General features: G+C 43.1%; 1 protein-coding gene across 1 annotated transcript in view; it reads right to left on the bottom strand.

Annotated features, from left to right (window-relative positions):
* LOC120401168 (collagen alpha-1(IX) chain-like) overlaps positions 1 to 18743 on the bottom strand; it is a 36809-nt gene extending 18066 nt beyond the window's left edge. Inside the window, exons 1-13 of the mRNA XM_039530827.1 lie at positions 18724 to 18743; positions 18197 to 18297; positions 10960 to 11083; positions 9835 to 10228; positions 7523 to 7600; positions 6724 to 6816; positions 6580 to 6633; positions 5164 to 5217; positions 5025 to 5078; positions 4470 to 4523; positions 4221 to 4274; positions 3128 to 3170; positions 1753 to 1808 (exon numbers count right to left, since the gene is read on the bottom strand). Of these exons, the coding sequence (XP_039386761.1) occupies positions 1753 to 1808; positions 3128 to 3170; positions 4221 to 4274; positions 4470 to 4523; positions 5025 to 5078; positions 5164 to 5217; positions 6580 to 6633; positions 6724 to 6816; positions 7523 to 7600; positions 9835 to 10228; positions 10960 to 11083; positions 18197 to 18297; positions 18724 to 18743 (1179 nt within the window). The remainder of the gene's footprint in view (positions 1 to 1752; positions 1809 to 3127; positions 3171 to 4220; positions 4275 to 4469; positions 4524 to 5024; positions 5079 to 5163; positions 5218 to 6579; positions 6634 to 6723; positions 6817 to 7522; positions 7601 to 9834; positions 10229 to 10959; positions 11084 to 18196; positions 18298 to 18723) is intronic.
* Between the last annotated feature and the right edge of the window lie 7396 nt (positions 18744 to 26139).

The following is a 26139-nucleotide window of genomic DNA, read 5'->3' as shown; positions in this document are numbered from 1 at the left end:
GGGTCTTGTGTGCAGGTGTTTGTTGTTTTTCCCTAGATCTGTATATCTCTGTGCTGTGTCTAAAAGTAAAGTGTGTGTGTGATTTAGAAGTCCATATATGTAGTGAAGTGGAGTGGCCTCCCACGGACCCGGAGTGGGAGGAACCCCGCACTGAGCCCTGGTGGGCAGAGCCAGGCCATGCTCAACTCTCCCACCGGAAGTCAGTGGGTGGGACAGGAAGTATATAAGATGGGACTGGAAGCTCAGTTGGGCTGCAGCTGCCAGATGCCTACTGCTTGCTCCAGAGCTGGGAGACTGCTGCAGGCACCTGGGGAGCTGAGGACTGGCCAGAGCCATATGCTGACCCGACCGTGGAGTTGCCAGGAGTAGCACAGGCCTTCTACTCTGATGATCTGGACAACCCTCTGCAGACCCAGGTACAACCCAAGGGGGAGTTAGGAAGTGGCCCAGAGGCAGCTTACTCAAGATTAGCTGCAGCACTGCCTGAGTTTAGGTCAGCTTATTACAGTCAGAATCCCCGCTGACCCAGTGGCAAATCTTGCTGCCACTGTTAGGGCCCTGGGCTGGGGTGCAGTGGAGTGGGTGGGCCTCTGCCCCCCCACTCCCACCCCAACCCTGGGGTGACAGTATCCCCCTCTCTATGCCACAGAGCCAGTGTTTGTTGGTCATCCCCCGAAGCTAGGATGCCCGAGCCCCTTGCTGCTCGGCCCTGACCACAGCCTGAGCCCTAGACTCCTGTTGCCTGACCCTGACTGAGGTCCTGGGCTACTTAACTTCTGTTGTTGCTCGACCCTGAAACAGGCCCAAGCTGTGGACTCACTGCCCTGCCCTGCCTGAGGGCCTGGGCCACCTAACTGCCTTTTGCTGCTTGGCCCTGAACACAGGCCTGAGCTATAGACTCTTGAAGTGCCACTAAATCCCCATGACAGGCAACACCCAGAGACATAGTGAGGTGGACTGGCCTCCCATGGACCCGGAATGGGAGGAACCCTGCCGCTGAACCACTTCACTGTTACTTGCTTTAACTGTCAAAGTCCCTGGAGGGTGAAATACTAATCTAGAGCACCCACAAATTGTGGATCTTGTGATTTTGGGGGTCAGCACTGATCTTGGGGCACAGGGTAGCAGGACCACAGGGTCCCCCATCCCAAGAAGCAATACCAGACTTGGAGACTGTACACCAGGAGTATGCCTCAAAGACAGGATATAGAAAAGAAGTGTTTGAATGCTACTGCAACCCAGTACATTGAAAAGCCCATGAGATCCAGAGGGTTGGATCCAGTGCAGCAGTCTGGTGAGCATCCACAAGGGGGAGTTTAGCGAGAGTAAATAGGCAAAGCTCCATGACATTTATTTCACTAATTTAAAAAGAACAAACACTAAAGCTAATGAAAAAGTGTTAAATAATGTAGAAAAATACATAGGGACTGATTCTGAGAAGTGTTTGACACTCTCACAGATTGATTTCTATGGGAACAAATAGAGGCAATTCATGGAGTTTAAGATTAAATGAGACCCTTATGATCATGTAGCCTGACCTCATGCTTAACATAGGCCATAGAATTTAACTCAGTGATTCCTGCATCAAGTCCATAACTTCTGATTCAGCTACAGCATATCTTAGACAATCCTGATTTAAAGATTTCCACCACTTTCTTAGGTAAGTTGTTCCAATGCCAGTTACCTTAACTGTTAAAACTAACTAGTGGATTTAAGGAAATGTGTGTAAATATGTGCTTTAGTTAATATTACCCTAGGTCCTTCTTGGCCTGGTAAATCATCAGCCCCAGAGAAGCCTTCATTACCCTAGAAGCACAACAACAGACAAAGACAAAATTGAGTTCTCAACATGTAAGATAATCACCTTATGGTGTTTGTAGGTATGGAACAGTGATGCCTTTGTTTTCTGTATGCTGCACCTTAAAGTTTCTAGACAACTGTCATTTTCTTCCCAGAACAACTGCAAAGTCTATTATAGTGAAGGTTGCTAAGCGTCTGGTTTTCTACCAGAATGCCCGGTCAAAAAGGGACCCTGACAGCTTCAGTCAGCACCATGGACCAGGCCAGCAAAAGTCCAGTCGGCGGCGCAGCAGGGCTAAGGCAGGCTCCCTGCCTGCCCTCGCTCTGCATGGCTCCCGGAAGCGGCCAGCATGTCTAGCTCCTAGGCACAGGAATGGCCAGGGAGGCTCCATGCGCTGTCCCCACTCCAAGCACCAGCTCCTCAGCTTCCATTGGCTGGGAACTGCGACCAATGGGAGCGGTGGGGGCAGCGCCGGTGGGCATGGGCAGCACACAGAGCTCCCTGGCCGAGCCTCCACCTAGGAGACAGACATGCTGGCCGTTTCCTGGGAGTTGCGCAGAGCCAGGGCAGGCAGGGAGCCTGCCTTAGCCCCATGTGCCATGGACTGGGAGCCACCTGAGATAAATGCCGTCTGGCTGGAGCCCACACCACAAACCCCCTCCCACACCCAAACTCCCTCCTGGAGCCTGCACCAAGCCCCTGCCCCACCCTGAGCCCTCTCCTGCACCCAAACTTCCTCCCGGACCCTGCACCCCAAATCCATGTCCCACCCTAAGCCCCCACCTGCACCCCAGAGCTCACACCCCCAGTCACAGCTCGTGCCGCCTCCTGCACTCTGAACCCCTCAGCCCCTACCCAGAGCCCCCTCCTACACCCCAAACCTCTCATCCCTGGCTCTACCCCAGAGCCTGCACCTCCAGATGGGGAGCCCTCACTTCCTCCTGCACCCCAACTTCCTGCCCCAGCCCAGAGAAAGTGAGTGAGGGGGAGGAGAGCATGCAACAGAGGGAGGACAGATGGAGTGAGTGGGAGGCGGGGCCTCAGAGAAGGGGCGGGGCAGGAACAAGGGAAGGGTGTTCAGTTTTGTGCAATTAGAAAGTTGGCAACCCTAATTACAGAGGAAACATTCTGTGCTACCTCATTAAGATTTTTACTTCTGTTCTTCCTACGAAAACTTAATCATAAATAAAAGTCATTTTAGGGTGAAGATATATAGGTTTTTTGTGTATTGATATCAGACACCTAAACAACATATTAACACATTCAAAATACTGTGTGAGGGACAGTTCAATTCTAGGTATAGCAAGGTTGTTTTGCATAGTATCTTCACTCCTTGGAATCCCATGATTTCCACACGCCCCAGTTCTCCCTGCTTTCCCTGAAATGTTAAAAAAATAACTACCGGTAATTCAGTACTGGACACAAACATTTAATACACAAAACCTCTATTTCATGTAGTATGTCTGTGTAAACCTCCAACAGAAATCTAAAACAGAAATGCACTAGATAGTAATGAGTTATCAAGGATCCCAATACACTTTACATAGAAATCTTTATATAGGAATCCCATACCTATAATTGAAATACTATAGCACAGGGGTCAGCAACCTTTCAGACGTGGTGTGCCGAGTCTTCATTTATTCACTCTAATTTAAGGTTTCACGTGCCAGTAATACATTTTAACATTTTTAGAAGGTCTCTTTCTATAAGTCTATAATATATAACTAAACTATTGTTGTACGTAAAGTAAATAAGGTTTTTAAAATGTTTAAGAAGCTTCATTTAAAAATAAATTAAAATGCAGAGCCCCCCGGACCGGTGGCCAGGACCCAGGCAGTGTGAGTGCCACTGAAAATCAGCTCATGTGCCGCCTTCGGCATGCGTGCCATAGGTTGCCTACCCCTGCTATAGCACTTTATGTATTGTCTATGCAAGGATCACTCACTCACTACTGAAATGGAGCCACCCGTGGGGTGGAACATAGCAACCCTTCTGGACCAGCAACACAATACAGCAGTTTTTAGGAGGGGGGATGAAAAATGCTTTCAATTGAAATTACTAGGAAAATTTTAGTTATTCAGAGTGTAACACGTGACCCAAGAATTTGGTAAAGATACTATGAGATTGTTTAAAGAGCACAAACAGTCAGAACTTCAGTGACAAAACTCATCAGCGGTTCATTACTCTCTAGAACCATGCTAGAGAAATGGTTCGGTCTCCACTCAGAGAAAATAATGCCATCTCCTGAGTCATCATCAGCATTTTCGGCAGCACCCTGTTTTTTCCATGAAGGTTTTCCATCCTAGTACTGACAAGGTCTGAGCTTGTTTCTCTTGCTTTTGAGATCACAGCCATAGTGAAACTGATACTGCAGAGAAAATGGCAAGCTCAACTTGGGAGAGAGAAATTAAAAAACAACCTTTTCTCCTTTTGCCCCAGGTTCTCCTCTGTTTCCGGGTGTTCCAGATATCCCCTAAGAGAAAAATTAAGTAGTTAGTACTAACAACTGCTTCCAATACATAAGAAATTATGATTACCACTGCAGTGCAGACATTGCCATAATGTGTCTTGCATTTCTGTGATACCCTAGACAAGATGATACACTACAAGATGCACCACACAGAGATGCTTCCATGAGGATTTAAAGCATTTAGACACACGTACTTACCTTGAAGCCCTCTGCTCCTGATAATCCTTTGAGACCTGGAGGACCTTGATCACCCTTTGCAAGAAAAGAACACTATCAACCCAGAAAATACATTTGCACTAACTAGAACTGCAACAGGTCAGTTTATCTATCTATCTAGTTTGCTGCCAGATCAGTTTGATGATGATTTCCCTGTAAACCATATTGATTTCCTAGCATTTTCCAACAGGTATTACTACTTCAAATCATAAACAAGTTATATGGACTAGAACCTCAGCTGCAGTAAATCACTATAGCTCTACTGACTTTAATGAAGCTATGCCCTAAATTAGCTATGGCCCTAAATTATTTCTGATAGCAGATTCATGGTTAACATTTCATATTTACAGATGAAGTGCTCTGTTTAATATTTTGGCAATGGTAACATGTTTCTGGGATACTTCAAATCACAAGTACATTGTTCATTTTCCCTTTTATATTTCACATAAAAATACATGGCAAAAAAGTTAATAGGCTGCTTAGTTTCCTGTTTGATTCTGAACTTTGGCTTCATGCAGAAAATAATGCAATACATACCCATTCACCATGTAACTCTCTCATTCCTTTTTCACCCTTAGTGCCCACTAAACCCTTAAAGGAAAATAAAATAAAATGATACAAACAAATGAAAAAAAATCAGATATTTTTATATACTTGAACAATAAATCAGTCATACTTTTGAACCAGGCTCTCCGGTGTTTCCATAATTTCCCGGGTTACCACGGACTCCCTATTAACAAGAAAAACAGTTTCATTGTTTAGTTTTAAGTGAATATAGTGCTAGTGAGTGTCATTGGAAAGACTGCATTGGACTCTGAAGTTCTTTTTATATCCACACAAAAGTCAATGCAAGTTTTCCCCTGCTGCCAATCAAGGTCTTTAAGCCAGTCCTAGAGACTGAAGACCTCTACACCCATTCTGCCCTTAGCTTCTCTAATGAATCTTGCAACACCATCTAGTGGCAATTGTCACTGGGACTGAGTGGGCAAACCTAGAAGAATTTCCAGTGTTAACTACACAGTTGGATTAAAGCATGAGGATATCGTCACATCACAGCCAAAAATGGTACAATGCAAGCTCAACAGGGCTCACACACTGGGATTGGAGCTTGGGTGCAGGAAAGAAGCTGGTCAGATGACAAGAGAACACAGTCACTATCGATGATCTTCTTATATTTTGGGATTGGCTCCTGAAGTGCCAGCTCTCGTGAAGTGACATCATAAAGTGACACCAAGACTACTGAAATCAAACCTGTGATGATTAGGTTTAACTTGACAGGTTCAGACAGCTGACATGAAATTGAATATGTCTTTTTCCTGAATCATAAGAGGGACTTCTGCTCTTTAGGAATGAGACTAAAACTAATTTCCCATATGTGAGACTGTTAGAATTGCATGTTATCACTTTAAGAGTGGGATGGCATTCCTGGTCCTGCTTGCAGGCTAGGGGGCTCTGTAGCAAAGCATGAGCACAGAGTCAGTAATGAAAGAGCCAGCTTAAAGCAGGATGAGGTCAGCTGTGCCTTGCTGCCTTAGGGAGTAGCCTGTTTTCTCTCTCTCTGTTTTTGGGTTCTTGTGTGATATTGTTCTGAAGTCTAAGAAATAAAGTAGTGTTAGGTTGCAACCTTCCAGCAATAGTATTTATGTTTTTTATCTAACTTCTGTGAGTATTCTGAGAATGTAAAACAATAGAACAAGGATTCTCAACTCACAGGTTATGACCCCAGCAATATCGGGGGTCATGACTACCCTCTTTTTCTTTATGGCTAGATTAGAAAGAGGTCCTGAAACTGGTTTCTGTTGTAACATGGGATCACAGGATGAAAAGGGTTGAACCACTGATCATTGAACAAACTTTGGTTAAGGAAGCTGCAAAATCCTTTGGTCACGAGGTTTCAGCAGGAGCCTGGACCAGAAAGGGAAGGAGCAGGTATTTCATTGCCCCTCTGCTGAAGCTCCCTTTTGTCAACCATGTACAGCAATGGTGAACATGTTCTCAAAGCCGCCAGTCTTCATTACTGAGCAATGCAGACTATACAATGAAGGCATGTTATCTTATTTAATATTAAAGATAAAGCATAAATGGTAATTACCAGATTTCCAACATTGACAGACTTTCCTTGTTCTCCCTTCTCTCCTTTTTGCCCCTGGTGCAGGAGTAGAAAAAGGGACATAATTTCTACACAAAAATTAAAAATGATCTTCACAAATAGAAAGTTGATTTTTTTAAATTATACCTTGGGCCCTTTTGTTCCTTGATCTCCTGGTCTCCCATGGGCACATTTACATACTGTGTTTCCAGTAAGATCCTGTTGAGCGCTTGCTCCGCTCTGACAATGAAGATACATGTTTTTTTATTTTTTGCATTGTAAAGAGTGAGTTGAAGGACATGACTAATTTGACGGCATGGGGAGCTGCCATCTCTGTTCTCCACAAACAGCGTTAGAAAATGTTCCTGAATCATATAACAGAGCTGGCATTAGGCACACACATCAGGTGCATGGCTTTGGACAGTTCTTGCTCTGTCAGCTTTCACATTAAGCAGAACTGAATTTAGTGGCCTGCTGGGAACCCCATATGTACCTTGAGAGATACATGCTACAGGCCCAGTCTCACCAGTGATGGTGGAACTAGGGGTGCTGCCACACCCCTGGCTTGAAGTAGTAATAACAAACACCAAATACATGGTCTCCATCATCAGCATCCCCACTATAAAAATTGTTCCAGCACCCCTGAAGCTCACTCTCAGCTACTAATGCCCTGCCCCATTTCCAGATGATGAAGCCCTTCTGAATCTGCATAATAATGACAACATCCTGAGCCCCATTCTATCCCTTCTTCAGTCCCTTAGCAAAAACCATCCTGATCCACCCAGCCAAACACTCCTCCTCCTCCCCATGTGACATGTGATTTGGGGAAGTCTCCTGGAGGCCCTGTATACCTCATTTTGCACAGAATACTGCAAAACCTGTGCTCACTTTGTAGGTTAGTGCTGAAGCAAAGGAGTTCATGAAAGAAAGCACATAGCCTACTCACAACATCCAAAAGCTCACAGCAGCCTTCCGAGTAAGCTTTATCTGCGTCACAGTGCATTTCAAGTTGTTGTAAATCCACCTGACACATACAATCATTGGATTAAACTAATGTGAGCAATAGCAAACATGTGCTAAATAAATGGGCTAAGAAAACCCCTCAGTGCACACGCGCGCAAATTCACACACTCACACCTACTCATTTTGCACTCCTCGTCACATAGACACATTTGCCTCCATCTCAACCAGCTACAAACACTCAGTCTACACACACAGTTGTGGACATTGACCAATTATTCCTCCCCACACCCATTCTTTTCCACCCCCCGCCAATGAATTCAATACAAATTCTGTATCCGGAGTAGCTGCACAATCTGGCTCACATTAAAAGAGCAAATTCTGTCTCTGCTGCTTTTCTCTTTTTAAATTCTAAGTTACTCAGTCTGATTTCCTTGTATAATGCAAACTTTCAAGTCAAATACATGCTGTATGCTCTATTATCCACTAATAAAATGACAAAGTGTAAACAATTTTTAAAATCTTATTGGCTTTTCTCACTCTTCTATGTTTGCTTGTATTCAAAGCCTACAGAAATACTAAATCAAAATACAGTTGCCTCTAGCATAAAGCCTGTGCTAAGTCAGTAATTGCATTTGTTATTATATTTATATGCCGGAAGTATTTCACTGCTATTCTGAATGCTGATACTACACATCTTTTTTTTCACAAAATAGCCACAACAATTTTTAGAGTCACATGCTCACCACCAGAGGGAACTCTAGCTAAAGTAATAAAATATTGCTGTGTGCCACTTGAATAGATAACTGTATGAAATTTACTACTACTTTTGTGTTAATTAAAAGCCTGCTCCTGTACCACTAAAATTAATGAGCGTTTTGTCATTGATTTCAGTGGGAGCAAGTGGAGAGAAAAAAGGAACCTGATGGACATATTAAATTTTAAGGGCAGAGGGAATTTAAATGCAACAGATCCATTTGAAAGGTTCACAGACAAAAGGATATAAACTGTAGCTAGGGAAACTTCACCTTATGGGAGATTGCACAGAGGATAGTTAGTGTCTGGACTGGAATGGAATCCCACAGGCAGCAAGATGAGCAATTATGAACAACTGCAGTGCCTGGTTTACAATGGAGCCGGGCCCATGCTCAGAAGGGACCCCAGCCTGTTCTGCTTTCACTGTGCCCTGAGACCCTGATGGCTCCCCTTGCCCATCACTTGCTCCTCTCGGCCTGCCCGCCAGCTGGCAAGGGCTCCTCTCCGCTCCCTGCCCCCATCCCCCTGCTCCCTTCGGCCCCTTGGCCAGACCCCAGTGCACCTCTGGCTCTGGGCAGTCTCTGCTTCCTACCACCTGTGGGGCCCCACCTGTCTCCCTGAAACTGAGCTGCCTGGGACTGGTGCAGAAGCCTGGCCTGTCTCAGCCGGGTGTATGAGGGAGGTGTGGGGGGGAGAAAGACTGTGTGAAGGGCTTGGCTGGGCCCCTCCAGGCAAGTGCATCTTGAGGGACCCTGGCCAGGGAAGGTCCCGGCCTTGGCTGATCGCACCATTCCCGAGGGGATGGAGCGATTCCCGGGCCCTGGGACCAGCTCTGGCTGTGCTGCCGGCTCAGCCCGGCAGACACTGTCACCTCCCAGCAGGGCCGGTGACTGTGGCCAGGAGGCAGGGGTTGGGTCTGTGGGGAGTATGGGGGGATGCTGGGCTGTGAAGGGTCAGGGAGGATCTGTGGGTGCTGGGGCACTAGGGAGTAGGGGTTATGTGGGGGGTGCTGGGCAGTTGCGGTGGGGCTGTGGGCAGGGGTTGTGTTGTGCAGGGTGCTGTGCATTTGTGGGTGGGTCTGGGGGGCCTCTGGTCATGGGGAGTTGGGGGGTGTTGGACAGGGGGGGATCTGTGTGGTGTGGCATGGGCCTGCCCCCAAGGAGAAGGGGCATGTTGGCAGCACAGGGCCAGGCAGGCCACTGTGCATGTGGCAACTGCTAGTTTGTAAATAGTGCCCCCGCATTGGGTGGAGCGGGGCCGCCTCTGCCATGCCATGCCCCATTGCCTCTGGCTGGCTCCTGGCTCCGGAGACTGACCTCCCCACACCATGCTCCATTGACTCCATGCGGGCCCACAAAAGGTTAATCCAGCCCTGAACAACTGTATTTAGAAAAAGAATCAGGTGGACACAGAATAAAAACACTGAACACTAACTAGGTTCACTAACTAGGTTCACTGACCTAGCCTAATGGCTTTCTTCTCTTATATTTCCAGTACATGACACTGTACAGTAATATTACTCATGCTAGAAGAGCTACTTACCAAAATAGGAGACTCTTCAACTGATCTTTTTACCAGCAAAGTATATCCATTTCCATAAACACCTCTCTGTTCATTTCCTGGAACTGCACTGACTTCCTGACAATCAATCAATAATTTTGCATCATCGCCTTTCACACTTAATGCTAACTTGTGCCAAGAACCATCAAAAGCCTTGTCCACATTGCTGAATGTCCTGAACATGAGTGTTTCGGATGGAGTGGCATGAAAGAAATCCAGAGAATTTTTGTCACCCAGGAAGCGAATACCAACTATGTTTTTGCCAGCAGAATCACTAACTTGCCATAAATTCCACACATTTTGTGGAGTGTCTTCCAGAATCTTAAAAGTAGCAATGATGGAAAATTCTGAAGGTAAGCAATCAGGATGAACATCACTAAAACAAGAACACATGCAGTCCAATTAAAGTCTACATATTGAGACACAATGTAAACCAAAGCCCATTCAACAAATTTCATCTCTAATGCATTTAAACTTTATTATTTTAACAGTGCTGTAGTGTGGTAGACAGTCAGCTAGAGAGTCACTAAGGAGTACACTTTAAGAGTGGCATTTCAAGGATTTGTCCACATAATGTTAATGAGATCACACACTTTATTATTTCCAGAGATGCTGAACAAAAGGCCAGATTCTACATTTTGCTCTCAGGCAAACTTCCACTGAAAACACGATTGCACACACTGCACAATTCCTTCACAAAGTGCAGTGTTTTCCTTCCAACCCCTTTTGGCACCTGGCAAGCTAGCCAGCATCAAGGTTCAGGGAGAAACTCAAGTGAGTGCAGTGACTCTTGCATGGTAGGTCTAAAGTGGTGAACACCTCTTTGCACCCTCCGCCCATCCACCTGCACAAAAACCAATCCCAATATAGCCCTTAAATCTTACTCACGGTCTGCGTTTAACTTAGGGTGACCAGAGGGCAAGTGTGAAAAATGGGGACAGAGGTGGGGGGTAATAGGTGCCTATATAAGAAAAAGCCCCCCCAAATTGGGACTGTCCCTATAAAATCGGGACATTTGGTCACCCTAGTTTAACTATGATCCATTTCCTTAGCAAAATATCTTAGTTTTAAGGAAGAAACAGACACAGAGTTTAATTTATAGCATACCTGGTGTTTTTCCTGAGCTGTATGGTAGGATTTATGCAGTAAACTAAAGAATCTGAGTCTGATCTTTCAACTATGTTTAGATCCGATGCTTTGGCCAATCTGAACTCCTGAAGAAGATCAACCTCTGCAATTTTAAAATGTTTTTATAATTAGTTTCATTTGCCAAAGATTGAGTTGCTTGATATTTTCTATTAAAACAACTCTCCTGGGGGAAATTGGCATAGAATCATAGAATCATAGAATATCAGGGTTGGAAGGGACCTCAGGAGGTCATCTAGTCCAACGCCCTGCTCAAAGCAGGACCAATTCCCAATTAAATCATCCCAGCCAGGGCTTTGTCGAGCCTGACCTTAAAAACCTCTAAGGAAGGAGAGTCCACCACCTCCCTAGGTAACCCATTCCAGTGTTTCACCACTCCCTGAGTGAAATTTTTTTTCCTAATATCCAACCTAAACCTCCCCTACTGCAACTTGAGACCATTACTCCTTGTTCTGTCATCTGCCACCACTGAGAACAGTCTAGATCCATCCTCTTTGGAACCCCCTTTCAGGTAGGTGAAAGAGGCTATCAAATCCCCCCTCATTCTTCTCTTCTGCAGACTAAACAATCCCAGTTCCCTTAGCCTCTCCTCATAAGTCATGTGCTCCAGCCCCCTAATCATTTTTGTTGTCCTTCGCTGGACTCTTTCCAATTTTTCCACATCCTTGTAGTGTGGGGCCCAAAACTGGACACAGTACTCCAGATGAGGCATCACCAAAGTCGAATAGAGGGGAATGATTACCTCCCTCGATCTGCTGGCAATGCCCCTACTTATACAGCCCAAAGTGCCGTTAGCCTTCTTGGCAATCAGGGCACACTGTTGACTCATATCCAGCTTCTCATCCACTGTAACCCCTAGGTCCTTTTCTGCAGAACTGCTTCCTAGCCATTCGGTCCTTAGTCTGTAACAGTCAATGGGATTCTTCCATCCTAAGTGCAGGACTCTGCACTTGTCTTTGTTGAACCTCTTCAGGTTTCTTTTGGCCCAGTCCTCTAATTTATCTAGGTCCCTCTGTATCCTATCCCTGCCCTCCAGCGTATCTACCACTCCTCCAAGTTTAGTGTCATCTGCAAACTTGCTGAGAGTGCAGTCCACGCCATCCTCCAGATCATTAATGAAGATATTGAACAAAACCGGCCTCAGGACCGACCCCTGGGGCACTCCACTTGAAACTGGCTGCCAACTAGACATGGAGCCGTTGATCACTACCCGTTGAGCCCGACTATCTAGCCAGCTTTCTATCCACTTATAGTCCATTCATCCAGCCCATACTTCTTTAACTTGCCGGCAAGAATACAGTGGGAGACCGTATCAAAAGCTTTGCTAAAGTCAAGGAATAACACATCCACTGCTTTCCCCTCATCCACAGACCCAGTTATCTCCTCATAGAAGGCAATTATATTAGTCAGGCCCTTGGTGAATCCATGCTGACTGTTCCTGATCACTTTCCTCTCCTCTAAGTGCTTCAGAATTGATTCCTTGAGGACCTGCTCCATGATTTTTCCAGGCGCTGAGGTGAGGCTGACTGTCCTGTAGTTCCTCGGATCCTCCTTCTTCCCTTTTTAAAGATTGGCACTACTTTAGCCTTTTTCCAGTCATCCGGTACCTCCCCCATTCTCCATGAGTTTTCAAAGATAAAACTATTGACTCCAATGGAATGAAGCCAAGTTATGGTCAATGAGATACTGGCGCTGTTAGTGCTGCCAATGGAAAACTGGTTTCTCATTACTGGCTCTGTGCAAATATTTTTAAGTGGTTAGGTTTGGTTTCTGGCTCATCATAGGAGGGAGAATGCAGACAAAGAGAGCCCTTTTCTCCTGCTTGGGCACCAGTGCAGGGGGCATTCAGAACACTTGTGCTTGACATATGATCTGAGGGACCACCAGATCAGCTAGTCTTATCTGCTGTGTGTGACAGCCCACCAACAGCACTTTGCACCCACACACTGAAGGATAGCTCAGTGGTTTGAGCATTGGCCTGCTAAAGCCAGGGTTGTGAGTTCAATCCTTGAGGGGGCCACTTAGGGATCTGGGGCAAAATCAGTACTTGGTCCTGCTAGTGAAGGCAGGGAGCTGGACTCGATGACCCTTTGGGGTCCCTTCCAGTTCTAGGAGTAGGTATATCTCCATTTATTTATTTTATTTTTAGCAGCCAAAATTAGACCAAAGTATCACAGCCAACAGGAGACTAGACTTTTATGTGCCACAGAAAGAGAACAGGGGGGATTGAGGTGCACCAATGCCTGAGGCCCCCGCAGTAGCAGGGAATGACTAAGTGAGATATACCCAAATAATCCTGGCAAGTGACCTGCACCCAACACACCACAGAGAAAGGCAAAAACAAACAAATCAAAACAAAAAAACAGGTCACTGGCCAATCTGACCCGGAGGAAAATGCATTCCCAACCCCCATATAGTGAGCAAGAACCAGCCAACCAAATACCTGAGAGAGAGAATGCTGGGTGCCACCACCTCAGAGCACTTGCACACCCTGTCCAGTGTACTATCTCCAGCCATGGCCATCCCTGATGATTCAGAGAAAGGAGAGCAACAACAAAAAAGCCTACCCCAGAATATACTGGTTTTGTTTTGGTGTTTGTTTGGGTCTTTAGGTTTTTTTTTTCCCTTAACAGATATTTAGGCAAGAAGACTATGACAGGTACAGAGGCAGAAGTGGTAGTGACTGAAGCCATGGAAGACACAATGAAGATGGCCAGATGTAGAAGCTGTGAGATGTACGTGATCCTAGAGCAGATATCCGAAAAGAGCTTCATTTGTATGAACTGCCACATCATAGATCTGAGGCTTGGAGATGCAGGCGGAAACTATGGTTGAGTTTCAAAGCGGGTTTGAGCAGATGATGGAGCAAAGGCAAGAGGAGGCTGAAGGGAAAAGTCAAGACTTGCAGGTGCAGCTGGACTGAGGAACTTGGATGGGAGATTGATGGGTGAGGAAAGTGGCCAGTGGAAGCATGTGACTATGAGAACCAGGCAGAGGAAAAGACCAGCTAGTACTGGAGAAATAATGCTTAGGAACAGGTTTGCTGAGTTGGAAAATGAAGAAGGGGCACAGCAGGCTATAACTGAAGGAGGGAGGGCAAGGAAGAAGAAAGAGCAGCCAATCCTGTAAGGAGAAGAGCCAATGGAGATACCCAGAATTCAGAGGTCCAGAAGGATACAGAATGACTTACAGAAGATTGCAAAGGAGAAAAGAGGTCTTGCAGACAGAAAGAACAGGAGCAAGGCCAGAGAATCACCATCACCAGGAAAAGGCAGGTCTTCATGATTGGGGACTCCCTACTAAGAAGAACAGACAGGTCTGTCACCAGAGCTCATCCAGAGAACCGAAGGCTGTGCTGTTTTCCAGGCTCTAAGATATGGGGTGTGGACCTGAGGCTGAAGAGAATCCTAGTGGGAGCAGGAAAGAATCCACTGTTTATCCTTAATGTGGAAACAAATGACACAGCTAGATTTCACTGGAATATATCAAGGGAGACTATGCCAGGCTGGGGAAGATGCTTAAGGAAATGGATGCTCAGGTGATCTTCAGTGGGATTCTGCCTGTCCCTAGAGGAGGAGAATGAAGATGAGACAACATTATGATGATCAACAGATAGCTCATGTAATGATGCTATAAGGAGGACATTGGGATGTTTGACTACTGGGAGACATTCATAGACAAATACAAATGGGATGGACTTCACCTGAGTAAGGAGGGAAATAGATTTCTGGTAAGGAGATTGGTGCAACTCATTAAAAGAGCTTTAAACCAGGAACTCAGGGGAGACTGTTGGGAGATGCTCATGTAATCTCCAGGCCTGATTTTAACATTGAGAGGGAAGAAAATCAAGTAAGGAAGGATACAGCAATGGAGAAAAGAACAGCAGCAGGTAGGAGAATGGACATTAAGAGGAAGGATAGTGCTGATACCAGTCAGATAGTTGACAGTAACAGTAGAATGACTGTACCCACTCGGGTGAGGAATGTGAGAAAAGCCAAGCAGCATCAGTTAAGATGTTCGTACACCAATGCAAGGAGCCTGGGTAACAAAACGGAGAAACTAGAACTACTCATGCAGAAAGTGAAACCAGATATTATAGGGATAACAGAAACATGGTGGAATAGTAGTTGTGACTGGAGTACAGGTATTGAAGGGTATGTGCTGTTCAGGAAAGACAGAAATAAAAGCAAAGGTGGTGGAGTAGCATTGCATGTTAATGATGAGGTAGACTGTAAAGAAATTAGAAGTGATGGAATGGATAAGCCAGAGTGTGTTTAGGCCAAAATCACTTTGGGGAAGAAAGCTACTAAAGGTTCCCACAATATAGTGCTTGGAGTGTGCTACAGACCACCAGGATCCAATTTGGCTATGGCTAGAGACCTCTTTAATGTTTTTAATGAAATAAATTCTACTGGGAATTGTGGGATCATGGGAGACTTTAACTTCCCAGATATAGATTGGAGGAACATTGCTACTAGTAATAGTAGGTTTTCCTGGGTGTGATGGCTCAGAGATTTCTTCACCAAATAGTTGCTGAACCAACAAGAGTGATGCCATTTTAGATTTGGTATTGGTGTGTAGTGAGGACCTCATAGAAGACTGGTGGTAGAGGACAACCTTGGTTTGAGTGATCATGAGTTAATTCAGTGTAAACTAAATGGAAGGATAAACAAAAATAGATCTGAAACAAGAGTCCTTGATTTCAAAAGAGCAAACATTAATAAATTAAGGGAATTAGAGAAGTGCATTGGACCAAAGAATTCAAGCATCTGAATAACTTGGAATAACTTTAAGTCAAAGTTGCCATAGCTATCTGAAACCTGCATCCCAAGAAAGGGGAAAATATTCATAGGGAAGGGTTGCAGACCAAGCTGCATGAGCAAGCATCTCAAACAGGTGATGATGAGAAAGCAGCAAGCCTACAAGGAATGGAAGATGGGCGGGATCAGCAAGGAAAACTACCTCTTGGAGGTCAGAAAGTGTAGGGATAAAGTGAGAACTGCCAAAAGCCAAGCAGAGTTGGACCTTGGAAAGAGAATTAAAACCAATAGTAAAAGGTTCTATAGCAATATAAATAAGAAGAAAACAAGGAAAGAAGTGGGACCACTAAGCACTGAGGATGGGGTGGAGATTAAAGATACTCTAGGCATGACCTAAACAAATACTTTGCCTCAGTTTTTAATGAGGCTAATGAAGAGTTTAGGGGTAGTGGAAGAGTGGCTAATGGCAACGAGGATATGGAGGTAAAAATTACCATATTCAAGGTGGAAGACAAACTCAAAGAGCTTAATGAGACTAAATTGCAGCCCCTGGGTAATCTTAATTATAGGAACTGGCACATGAAATTGCAAGCCCAATAGCAAGGATTTTTAATGAATCTGTAAACTCGGGCATTGTACCCTATGACTGCAAAATTGCTAGTATAGTTCCTATTTTTAAGAAAGGGGGTGGGGGGAGTGATCCAGGAAACTACAGGGCTGTTAATTTGACTGCAATCGTATGCAAGGTTTTGGCACAAATTTTGAAAGTGAAAGTAGCTAAGGACATAGAGGTGAACAGTAAAGGGATAAAATATAACATGTCTTTACAAAAGGTAGATCATGTGAGACCAACCTCATCCCCTTCTTTGAGAAGATAACTGATCTTTTAGACAAAGGAAATGCAGTAGTTCTAATCTACCTGGATTTCAGTAAGGCATTTGATACAGTTCCACATGGGAAATTATTAGTTAAATTGGTGAAGATGGGGATTAATATGAGAATTGAAAGGTGGATAAGGAACTGGTTAAAGGGGTGAGTACAATGGGTCAGACTGAAAGGTGAATTGTCCATCTGGAGGGAAGTTACTAGCAGAGTTCCTCAGGGATTGGTCTTGGGACCAATCTTATTTAATATTTTTATTACTGATCTTGGCACAAAAAGTGAGTGTGCACTAATAAAATTTGCGTATGACAGAAAGTTGGGCGGTATTGCCAATACAGAGGAGGACCAGAATATCATACAAAAAGATCTAGATGACCTTGTAAACTGGAGTAATAGAAATGGGATGAAATTTATAGTGCAAGGTCATGCACTTAGGGACTAACAAGTCCCCAGCTTATAGTAAAAATTCTTATCAGTTGAAAGTGACAGAGAAGGAGAAAGACCTGGGTTTACCGGTTGATCACAGAATGACTATGAGCCATCAATGTGATGCGGCCATGAAAAAGGCTAATGCAATCCTAGAATGCATCAGGCAAGGTATTTCCAGTAGAGACCTTTCTTTTACGGAAACTTAATATTTATTTATTTTTGCTACTTGATTTGTTCTACATTAATGTCTTTTCAAAACTAAAGATTGGTTGGTAACTATGAGCCTTTTCCTTCCTATGTTTTAATAGTGGCTTCCTGGAAAATAACTGTTTTACACAATTGCTTTTTCCACAGGTAATGAGAATGGTTTGTCAGGAAATATGTTTCTTACTCTGCTAGATAAAAATAGAATTCCAACCTAACAGCTAGGCTTCAGTACTGCCCACCATTTGAGATGTCTACCTTCTGCTGCATAGTTATGTTTTCCTATGCCTTGGTACAGGTGTCATCAGATGCCAGATTTCAAACTATGCCTTGTGACAGTATTTGAGCTACTGTAGGAATTATGAAGCAAAGTGAGACACTACTTATGTATATTTGCATGCTGATTTCCAGAATGCTTTTCCAACAGTTATTTAAGATTTGAGAACAAATTGCACTGTTATATTGTGGGTTCTTTATTATTATTATAAGAAATAGCATAATTTTTAGTTGTATATGGCAACTTTTTTGTACTGTTGCATGTAATAAAATAAGCATAAAGTTAAATTACATTTTAGAGGGGAAGGTTGTTATTCAAGCTATTCTTCAGTTTCTCTCTCACACACACACACTTGTTTTGATGCAGAGCCAAATCACTGCAAAATACTATAATGGAGGAGGAGATCACTTATTTCATTACACAAGAATTAAGGCCAATTCTCGCTGAAGAAATATATTGTCAGTTAGTAAAAGAGTGCTTAGAAAATGTCCACTTGAAACTTATTTTGATTTAAAAAAAAACAGGAAAAAATTCATTGTACTTTTCACAATTTTTTTCTGTAACAAGCTGGTCAGCACATTGTTGATGAAAAATATTTTTAATCAGCTCTGAATTTATCAACTATGAAAGGAGTATGTTCACATACCTACAGTATTTGGTAAATCCTGACATCGGAAAATATTGAAAAGAGTCACCAGGACCATCAGAACTGGAAATTTCATTGTAGGACTTCTTGAGTATATGCACCTATGAAAGGAACATTTAATAGTTAGATCTGTTTATTATTAATTCTGATCTTCTACTCTCACTCAATAGTCCCTAAAGTACTGGGTTTGCTGTGATAGGGAATCCCCACAACAGATGGGGAATGTGAGTGTATATATACACCATATATGTATAAACATACACACAGACACTGCATGCATAAATTAAAGACTTAAAATATGTATTGTAATTATTTTCAAACTATACGTCTAATAATTATCCATCATGTAAAGGGTCACAAATGACCCCAAATCACCTTCTATAACTAGATTTCTATGCACAAGTATTTGTTACAAAGATATTGGCTAGTTAGTTTTAACTACATTATGGATACAAACAATAATGGTGAACTATATGCGCAATTCAATCATCCTCTACTGAGTGACAAAGATAAATATTGAACCTTACAGTTTGCTGTGAAAGGCCATTCTAAGAATGGAGCTTTTTACTTTACTAGATGCTCATTGTCTTATTTTTCACATAGATTGTTTTCTCTTTAATGTTTTAATAATTTAATTATTAGACTAGTACTTGGATGATAATATCTACATGGCATCATCCCATTAAAAAGATTTACTCCTTACAGTTTTCAATATAAAGCTCTATCCTACAGTCATTGATGTCAATGGAGTTTTAGTCACTGACCTCACCTGAAGCAGGATGAGGCTCAAAATTATACATAGTGAAATATGTTTCAATTGGTTAATCTACAGCCCAGTCCTGCTGTCACTGAAATTAAGGGGTTTAGGACCAGGGCCTTTGTTAGCATCTTTGAAGAGTTTCACAATATGCTGTCACTCTACACACATCAGTCACTCTAATTACTATCTTCTTAAAGATGAGAAAGAACCAACCCTTGTCTTCTGACATCTAGACTTTTGGGAAAGTTTCAAATCTGTAGTTAGATGCAAATTGCGCTACTCAGCTAATCCCTAACCATTTTTACTAGAAAGTCTGCTAGCCATGCGATTGTTAATCTTGCAACAATTAATTTGGACTAATTATGCATTATCCTTTTCCTTTATTTCTTAAAAAAAAATCAAAAGACAGAGGAGCAAGGCGCTTACACATATTATTCTAGTATCATTCTGATGCACACATAATGTGAGTATCAAGGACAGCATAGGATACATCAGCGGCAATAATCCTATGCATTTAAAGCCTAATATTGTAACCTTTACTTATGTGAGTAACATCATTGAAATCAGTGAAGTTATTTGAGTATAGGCTGAAGGATCAGGTCCTACACCAAATCCTTCACAATATTTGTAATATATCATACATTTGATAACTAGATATAAAAGCAAGAGACTCTGTTCTTAGATTCATAGATTCCAAGACGAGAGGGACCATTGTGATCATCTAGTCTGTCCTCCAGTATAACACATAGAACTTCCTCAGAATAATTCCTAGAGCAGGTCTTTTAGGAAAAACATCCAATCTTGATTTAAAAATTGTCAGTGATTGAAAATCCACCACTACCCTTGGTAAATTATTCCAATGATTAATTACTCTCATTGTTAAGAATTTATGCCTTATTTCCACTCCGAATTTATATAGCTTTGACTTCCAGCCATTGGATGGGGTTATAGCTTTCTCTGCTAGATTGAAGTGCCCACAATTAAATATTTTTCCCTTGTAGATTCTAATCAACTGTAATCAAGTCACCCTTAATTTTCTCTTTGTTATTTCATGTAAGAATGTTAATTACACAATTCAGTAATTTTAAAAAGTCATCTTTGTTAAAGTATATTTTTTCTTTAAAAAGTGGTATAGGTATTTAGTTCCTGATTATTATAGACATAGACAATGTATTCTAACATTAGTATGTTGCAACATTTCAAAAGACGCATTTATACAAACTGCATTTCAACTAGCTGCTTCTTTTTTTTTTTTTCCTGGAGATTCTGAATGCAATCTCATGTTACTAAAACATAGGGAAGAAAACTACATGCTTCATAGCTAAGGTATAATGAAACTTGTTAGTGAGCACTTTTTTTACACAAAACATTACAGCATAATGTGCTTGTACATATCATAACTAGAAAGCACTGGTCCATGGATACAGTGGATAAAGTCTCATATAAGAAGGTACAATGCCAAATGGAAGCAATAAGAAGAAAACTTACATTCTTTCTAGCAACAAATGTGGCTGAGGAGCAGTGTACCTGTGAGGTCACAAAGCTTTATATTGACTCTGCTGGAACACAAAGAATATCAAAAGAAAGTACGTGGAGAAGTTGAACAAAATAGAGCTAAAGAGTCCTCACACTAAATACTTTCTTCAATCTCAGCCATTTCTTTCAGTAACCTCTTTGCTCCCTCTATAATGGCTAGAGGCTCTGCTGTCTGATCATATAGTAGCTCTCACAAGTTTTTTAGGCCTCTGATAGGACAGTCACTCCCCAAATAGAGTTTCTTGGAAAATCTCTCCAATGCTGAAGGGCAGGGGGGGCGGGTGTCTGGATTCCCTCCCTTTCCCCTTCCACCTCCTGTCACCAGAACTTTCAAATCTGTGACAACTTACTGAAGGGCTGAATAAATGAGCATTTGTTAGAGTGCAAGAAGTGTAGTATCTCTATGATTTTCTTTATCCAGCTTTGCCTGAACCCCTGCGATCTCTAAGCTTCATTTGATCAGATTTTCTCATAAGATTTCCATTTCTTCCTTGTTTGCAGGGCTGGTGGTACATTAAAAAAAGGCTTTTCATGTTATATTTAAGTGCTTCCACTTGTAGTCCTATACATAAAGGACATCGTCTGCATAGTGCTGAACACATTGCCAGGCTGAGACCACTATATCTACCTGTAAGTAATACTGATTATTACTTATTACTAAGATCATATTCTCCATGAGAGAAACAGATATTTGCACATAAGCCCTTCAGGAAGTGATCTCAGTGATCTGGGACCAGTATAAATAAGTATAAGCCAATGCATCCACCATTTGGTCATCTGATAAAATATTATTAAATGAATCAACAATCACATACTTTATGAAACAGTGTGCAACAAACTGGAGAAAGACTCCCACTAGTTTGGGTCAGGCCCAATGTGCACAAATTTGTTCGCAAGGTTCTGATCATGGCAAACACAAACACTGGGCTTAAAACAATGGTTAGGTTTGGGGGTTTTAAATATGTTTTAGTTTAATGTGTTTCAAAATGTTTTGTTGTTAGTTTTAATATAGCATTTAAATTGCTGCTCATGATATCTTGTAAGACTCAACGTAACTACAATTTTTCAGTTGTTTATTCATTCCTATATATTATAGATAACCTCAATAATTTCTCGCTACAATGCAGATACCACTCATGAAGAACTTTTAGTTACACATGTTTAGTGAGAGAGGATATTGGTATCAATCATTAGACATATATAAAAGACATATACATATACAGAACTACAATATGTATCCTTACTGTATGATTCTCTTCTTTAGTTGTAATTCTCTTTATTAATGTAGAACTTTGCTGAAGCAAAGTTCCTAGTCATGCTGTGAGAGACACTACATAGCAATAGGGTGTTATATTTTACAAGGAGTTGACAGATCGAAGACAAATATATCACCATTCTGAAGCGTCCCTCATATACTGTTGCTGTTATGCTGCTTGAATCCCAGAGATAGTGCATAGGAATATGAAATTTGGCTGTTTAAAAACTTCTTTCACAGAAGTAAGAGCTGTTCTTTGTGCTGTTTTTGTACCCACTCTTAGGCCTATGTTCTGATCCAAAGCTCATTTAAGTCAGTAGAAAGACTCCCACTGACTTTAGCGGGCATTGGAGCTGACTCGTTGTGTTTAGTATAAGATCTAGTGAATTTGACAAACTTCTGATATTATTTTCATCTTTGTCTATAGCAGTATATAAGGCTGTTCAGCTCACCAAAAAAAAGCTTCTCTTTTTATTCAAGTTGCACCTTCTGATTAGGAAAGCACCAGAACATACTCCTTTGCAACAGGTTTATATTTGGAAACTGAAGGTATTGGATATTGCTATGAAAGATTGATATGATAGATTTCTATATAATATTCTAAGACATCGGTAGAGAAATATTTCATGCAATTTTTCCAAGTATTTGGTTACATAAAATATACACTTTGATAAGATACTGTCAAATAGCTAAGGGGATGTTTTGACCTCCCATTGAACTCTCTGGCCTAGATGATCTGTTCTGGTCAGCAAAGGTCTGATGGGAGTTGAGTCCAAAGGTGGCTTTGCATTCCCCCAGTCCTGGGACCAACTGAAGTCCAAGTTCAGCCCCACTGCAATTTACAGTGGCCCTAAAGTGCACTCGGCTGCCTGTTGCCCAGTAATGCAGTTGCTCTTATCGCCATAGGAGACTCTGGCATCAGGGAACTCTGTTGCCAGGGACTTCACCTCTCTTGCACCCCCTGTTGACCACTTTCTCAGCCCTGCAATGACCTGTTCTCTGGCCAGGTCACCCCTTAAGTTCAGCCCTCTTTCAGGGTAACAAAAGATCCAGCTGAAAGTCCAAAGTAGGGTCAGGTCAGGACTGGGTCAAGAGCAGCACTGAAACTGGGGTCTGGGGACAGGTCACAAGTCAGAACTGGGGTCAGAGTCCATGGATTAGCCAAATTGAGATTGTAGTCAGAGTCAGGAAGCAAGCCAAAGGGTGAAGCTAGGTTGAAGTCAGTCCAAAGGTCAGGCATCTCAGGAGGCAGGTGCAGGGCTGGAGTGGATCAGGAACAGGGCTGGAGCAGGGTCACGGGAAGGCAAGACTCAGGGCAGTAACAGAAATGGGATCAAGAGCAGGCTGGAAGGCTATGGACTCTAACACCAAGATAGCTGGAGGGTTCCTGGCCAAGTGGTGCTATTGCACAGATGAACTTGCAGCTCTAGCAGGGTCAATGTACCTGTGTCTGGGGGTCCTCTGACCAGGGCCTTGCCAAGGGATAGGCGGCCACAGTGTGACTGCGTGATGAGTCACTACAGGCTCTGTTTAAGGGATGAGTCAGTGCAGCTGAGTTGCTGCAGCCTGCCTGAGTGTCAGTAACGAGTCACTGCAGGTTCTGCTGGCACCTATTGAGAATGTGGGCACATCTAAAGGCCCCCTCCCCCCAGGATCTACTGAATGCAGATCCCAAGTAAATACCGGGGACAACAAATGATAAAACACAGACACGAGTGAAGGTTGCAGGGTCAAAATCAGGGAACCAGAACGGATCAAGACTTTTAAAATGATACCTCACAAGGTATACTTTGTACAAAACATATCATCATTATCAGACAGTGGTGAATATGAGAGTTCCAGGGTGCTACTTTGATGTACAGAGTGGGACAACCAAAACCCCACTACATTTCAGTAAGGAGACAATCCTGATTTTCTTACATCCTGATTTTCTTGATTAGGAATCCATATCTTGCAAATCTGGGGCCGAATTCTGCATTGACCTCGCTGATCTCAATTACTTAGCTATATCCTTTTCTCCCTGGCCTAATCTAACCTAACCTCCTTATGGTCAGGATCATAGGTGTCAAATCCGTGGGTGCTCTGGGGCTGGAGCACCCACGGAAAAAAAATAGTGGGTGCTCAGCACCCACCAGCCACCCCACCAATCAACTCCTCCCACTCCCACCTGTGCCCCCTGCCTGCTGCCGATCAGCTGTTATAGCGGTGGGCGGGAGGCACTGGGGAGGGAGAGGAGCAGGTGCAGGAAGAGCCAGGGCAGGACACGCTTGGGGAGGGAGGCAGAATGGGGGTGGAAAGAGGCAGGGTGGGTGGAGCTTCAGGGGAGGGGCTGGAGTTGGGGCAGGGCCTCAGGGCAGAGACGGGATGAAACACCCCCAGGGAAAGCAGAAAGTCGGTGCCTGTGATCAGGCTTACATTTGGGCTTATTTCCCCATAGATTAGCAGTTATTTCACTGAGGTTTGGTTAAAGAATTCTCCCCAATTCTCACCTCAGTCTCTATAGAAATATCTAGCTAAGGTATGTGTAGACACATAGCTATATTAAAGCCTCCAGGTGAACAGAGCTCCTCCAACTAGAGCAGCATTCCTCTCCTCTAACGGGACAACAGCTAGCAGGAGAAATTTAGGGGCAGGACCCGAGAGTCCACGCTCATATTACTAATGCTACCTAAATTGTTCTATTCAGAGAATTCCAGTGGGAGATATCTCACAAATAAAAGACAGCATGGATGGACAGACTTCCCGCCAGCAGTTAGGAATTCCCTGCTGTCTCCTTTGCTTGGGATATGGTGGCCTTAAAACCACATTGCTGGTCCCCAATGTAACATGCAAGATTGCCTTCTTTCTGGCACTATGAAGGAGAGGAGCTATGACGTGTCAGCTGACATACCACTCCTCTTGGTCACTGCAGAGGTACAAAAGCCCCTTCTCCCACATTTGCTTTGTGCCAGTTCTGCTCTGAATCCCTTGGGAGGTATGCAGCAGAAGCGCTGAGTGGGTGTCCAAACCCAATTGATCGCCGAGATGGGGCAAACAACCAAGTTCAGATCTACAGCCAAACTTTTCCAAAGACCGAAGGGGTTTAGCTGTCAAGTTTGTACTCTAGTTATCTATCTAGAGGGCTCTTATCAACATAATATTGGCACACTCTATAATCATTGGTGGATTTAATCCTCACGCCGTCCCTGTGAGAGAATGGGATACTATTCCCTTGTTATAAATGGATTACTGAGGCACGAGAGAAGATCAACTGACTTGTCCAAGGACCCACAGGAATTCTGTGGCTGAATCAGGAATAGAACTCCTGCCTCCCATTCCAGTGCCACAGCCACTTTCCTACCTTATGATCATTACACATGAATAAGATGTGAAAAAGGGACATTCTCCATTCACCCCAAACCACTATATATCTGGAAGGTATAACCCTAACTCACACCTTGTTTTCATCAGTTCAAGAAATTCATCTCCATGCTTGCTGCTGTAATGACTTCCAGAAAGATCAAAGAATGATCAAATCATAACTATAAAAGATTTTGGCATTTTTCACTTTCATCCATTGTTAAAATAATATAGGGTACGATGCACATGGCAGCAATTACTATCAACTTCCAGCAAGATTTAAATTCTACACACTTTCTTCCTGGGAGAGCAGATTTCTTAGCATGTAGCCCCTGATAGGGTTGCTGCTGCGATAGCTGTTCACTCTTCCCCTGCATTACATGAATCAAGCATCCTCTGTGACCATGTAATCAATTAGAACAGAATAGAATATTTCAGATCTCTCTACCGCTCCTTGTCATGAGTGACATCTTTCACTTTAGACCTCAATTTACCAATGTCCTAAACACACCTGATGTCACCTCGCTTTTATTATTGGATATTATCTATAGCAAAAAACACAGAATCATGAAACTGATAGAACAGAAAATTCTTATGCTACAGAAATTAAGCCCACATAATTTTGAGGCTCCTGATTTATGTTTTCATTTTGAGTGCCTGCCCTGCCTTGTATGCCCTTGGCAGTTTGACAGGTGCAGTATAATTTTAATTAATTAATCTCAACACTGAAAGTTAAAACAACAAACTCTGTTCCCAGAATTATTATATCTGCCAATAGACTGGAGAGTGTTCCCTTGTTCCTCAAGCCACTTGTCTGAGTAAGAGATAAAAAGAAATTAAAATATAGAGACAATCTAAAAATTTTGCCCAGGCAAAGGGTCACTAATCTACCTTTCTAGCAGCAATTGATACAAAAGGAATAACTTTACTGAAACAAGTATCTCAGATGAGACTCCTTGCAGAAGGTTAAAAACAAAGATCAAGGGTATGTCTACGCTACCCGCCGATCCGGCGGGTAGCGATCGATCTATTGGGGATCGATTTATCGTGTGT

The sequence above is a fragment of the Mauremys reevesii genome, linkage group 3 (assembly GCF_016161935.1).
Source record: "Mauremys reevesii isolate NIE-2019 linkage group 3, ASM1616193v1, whole genome shotgun sequence".
NCBI lineage: Eukaryota > Metazoa > Chordata > Testudines > Geoemydidae > Mauremys > Mauremys reevesii.
This window is presented reverse-complemented; position numbering and strand designations above follow the sequence as displayed.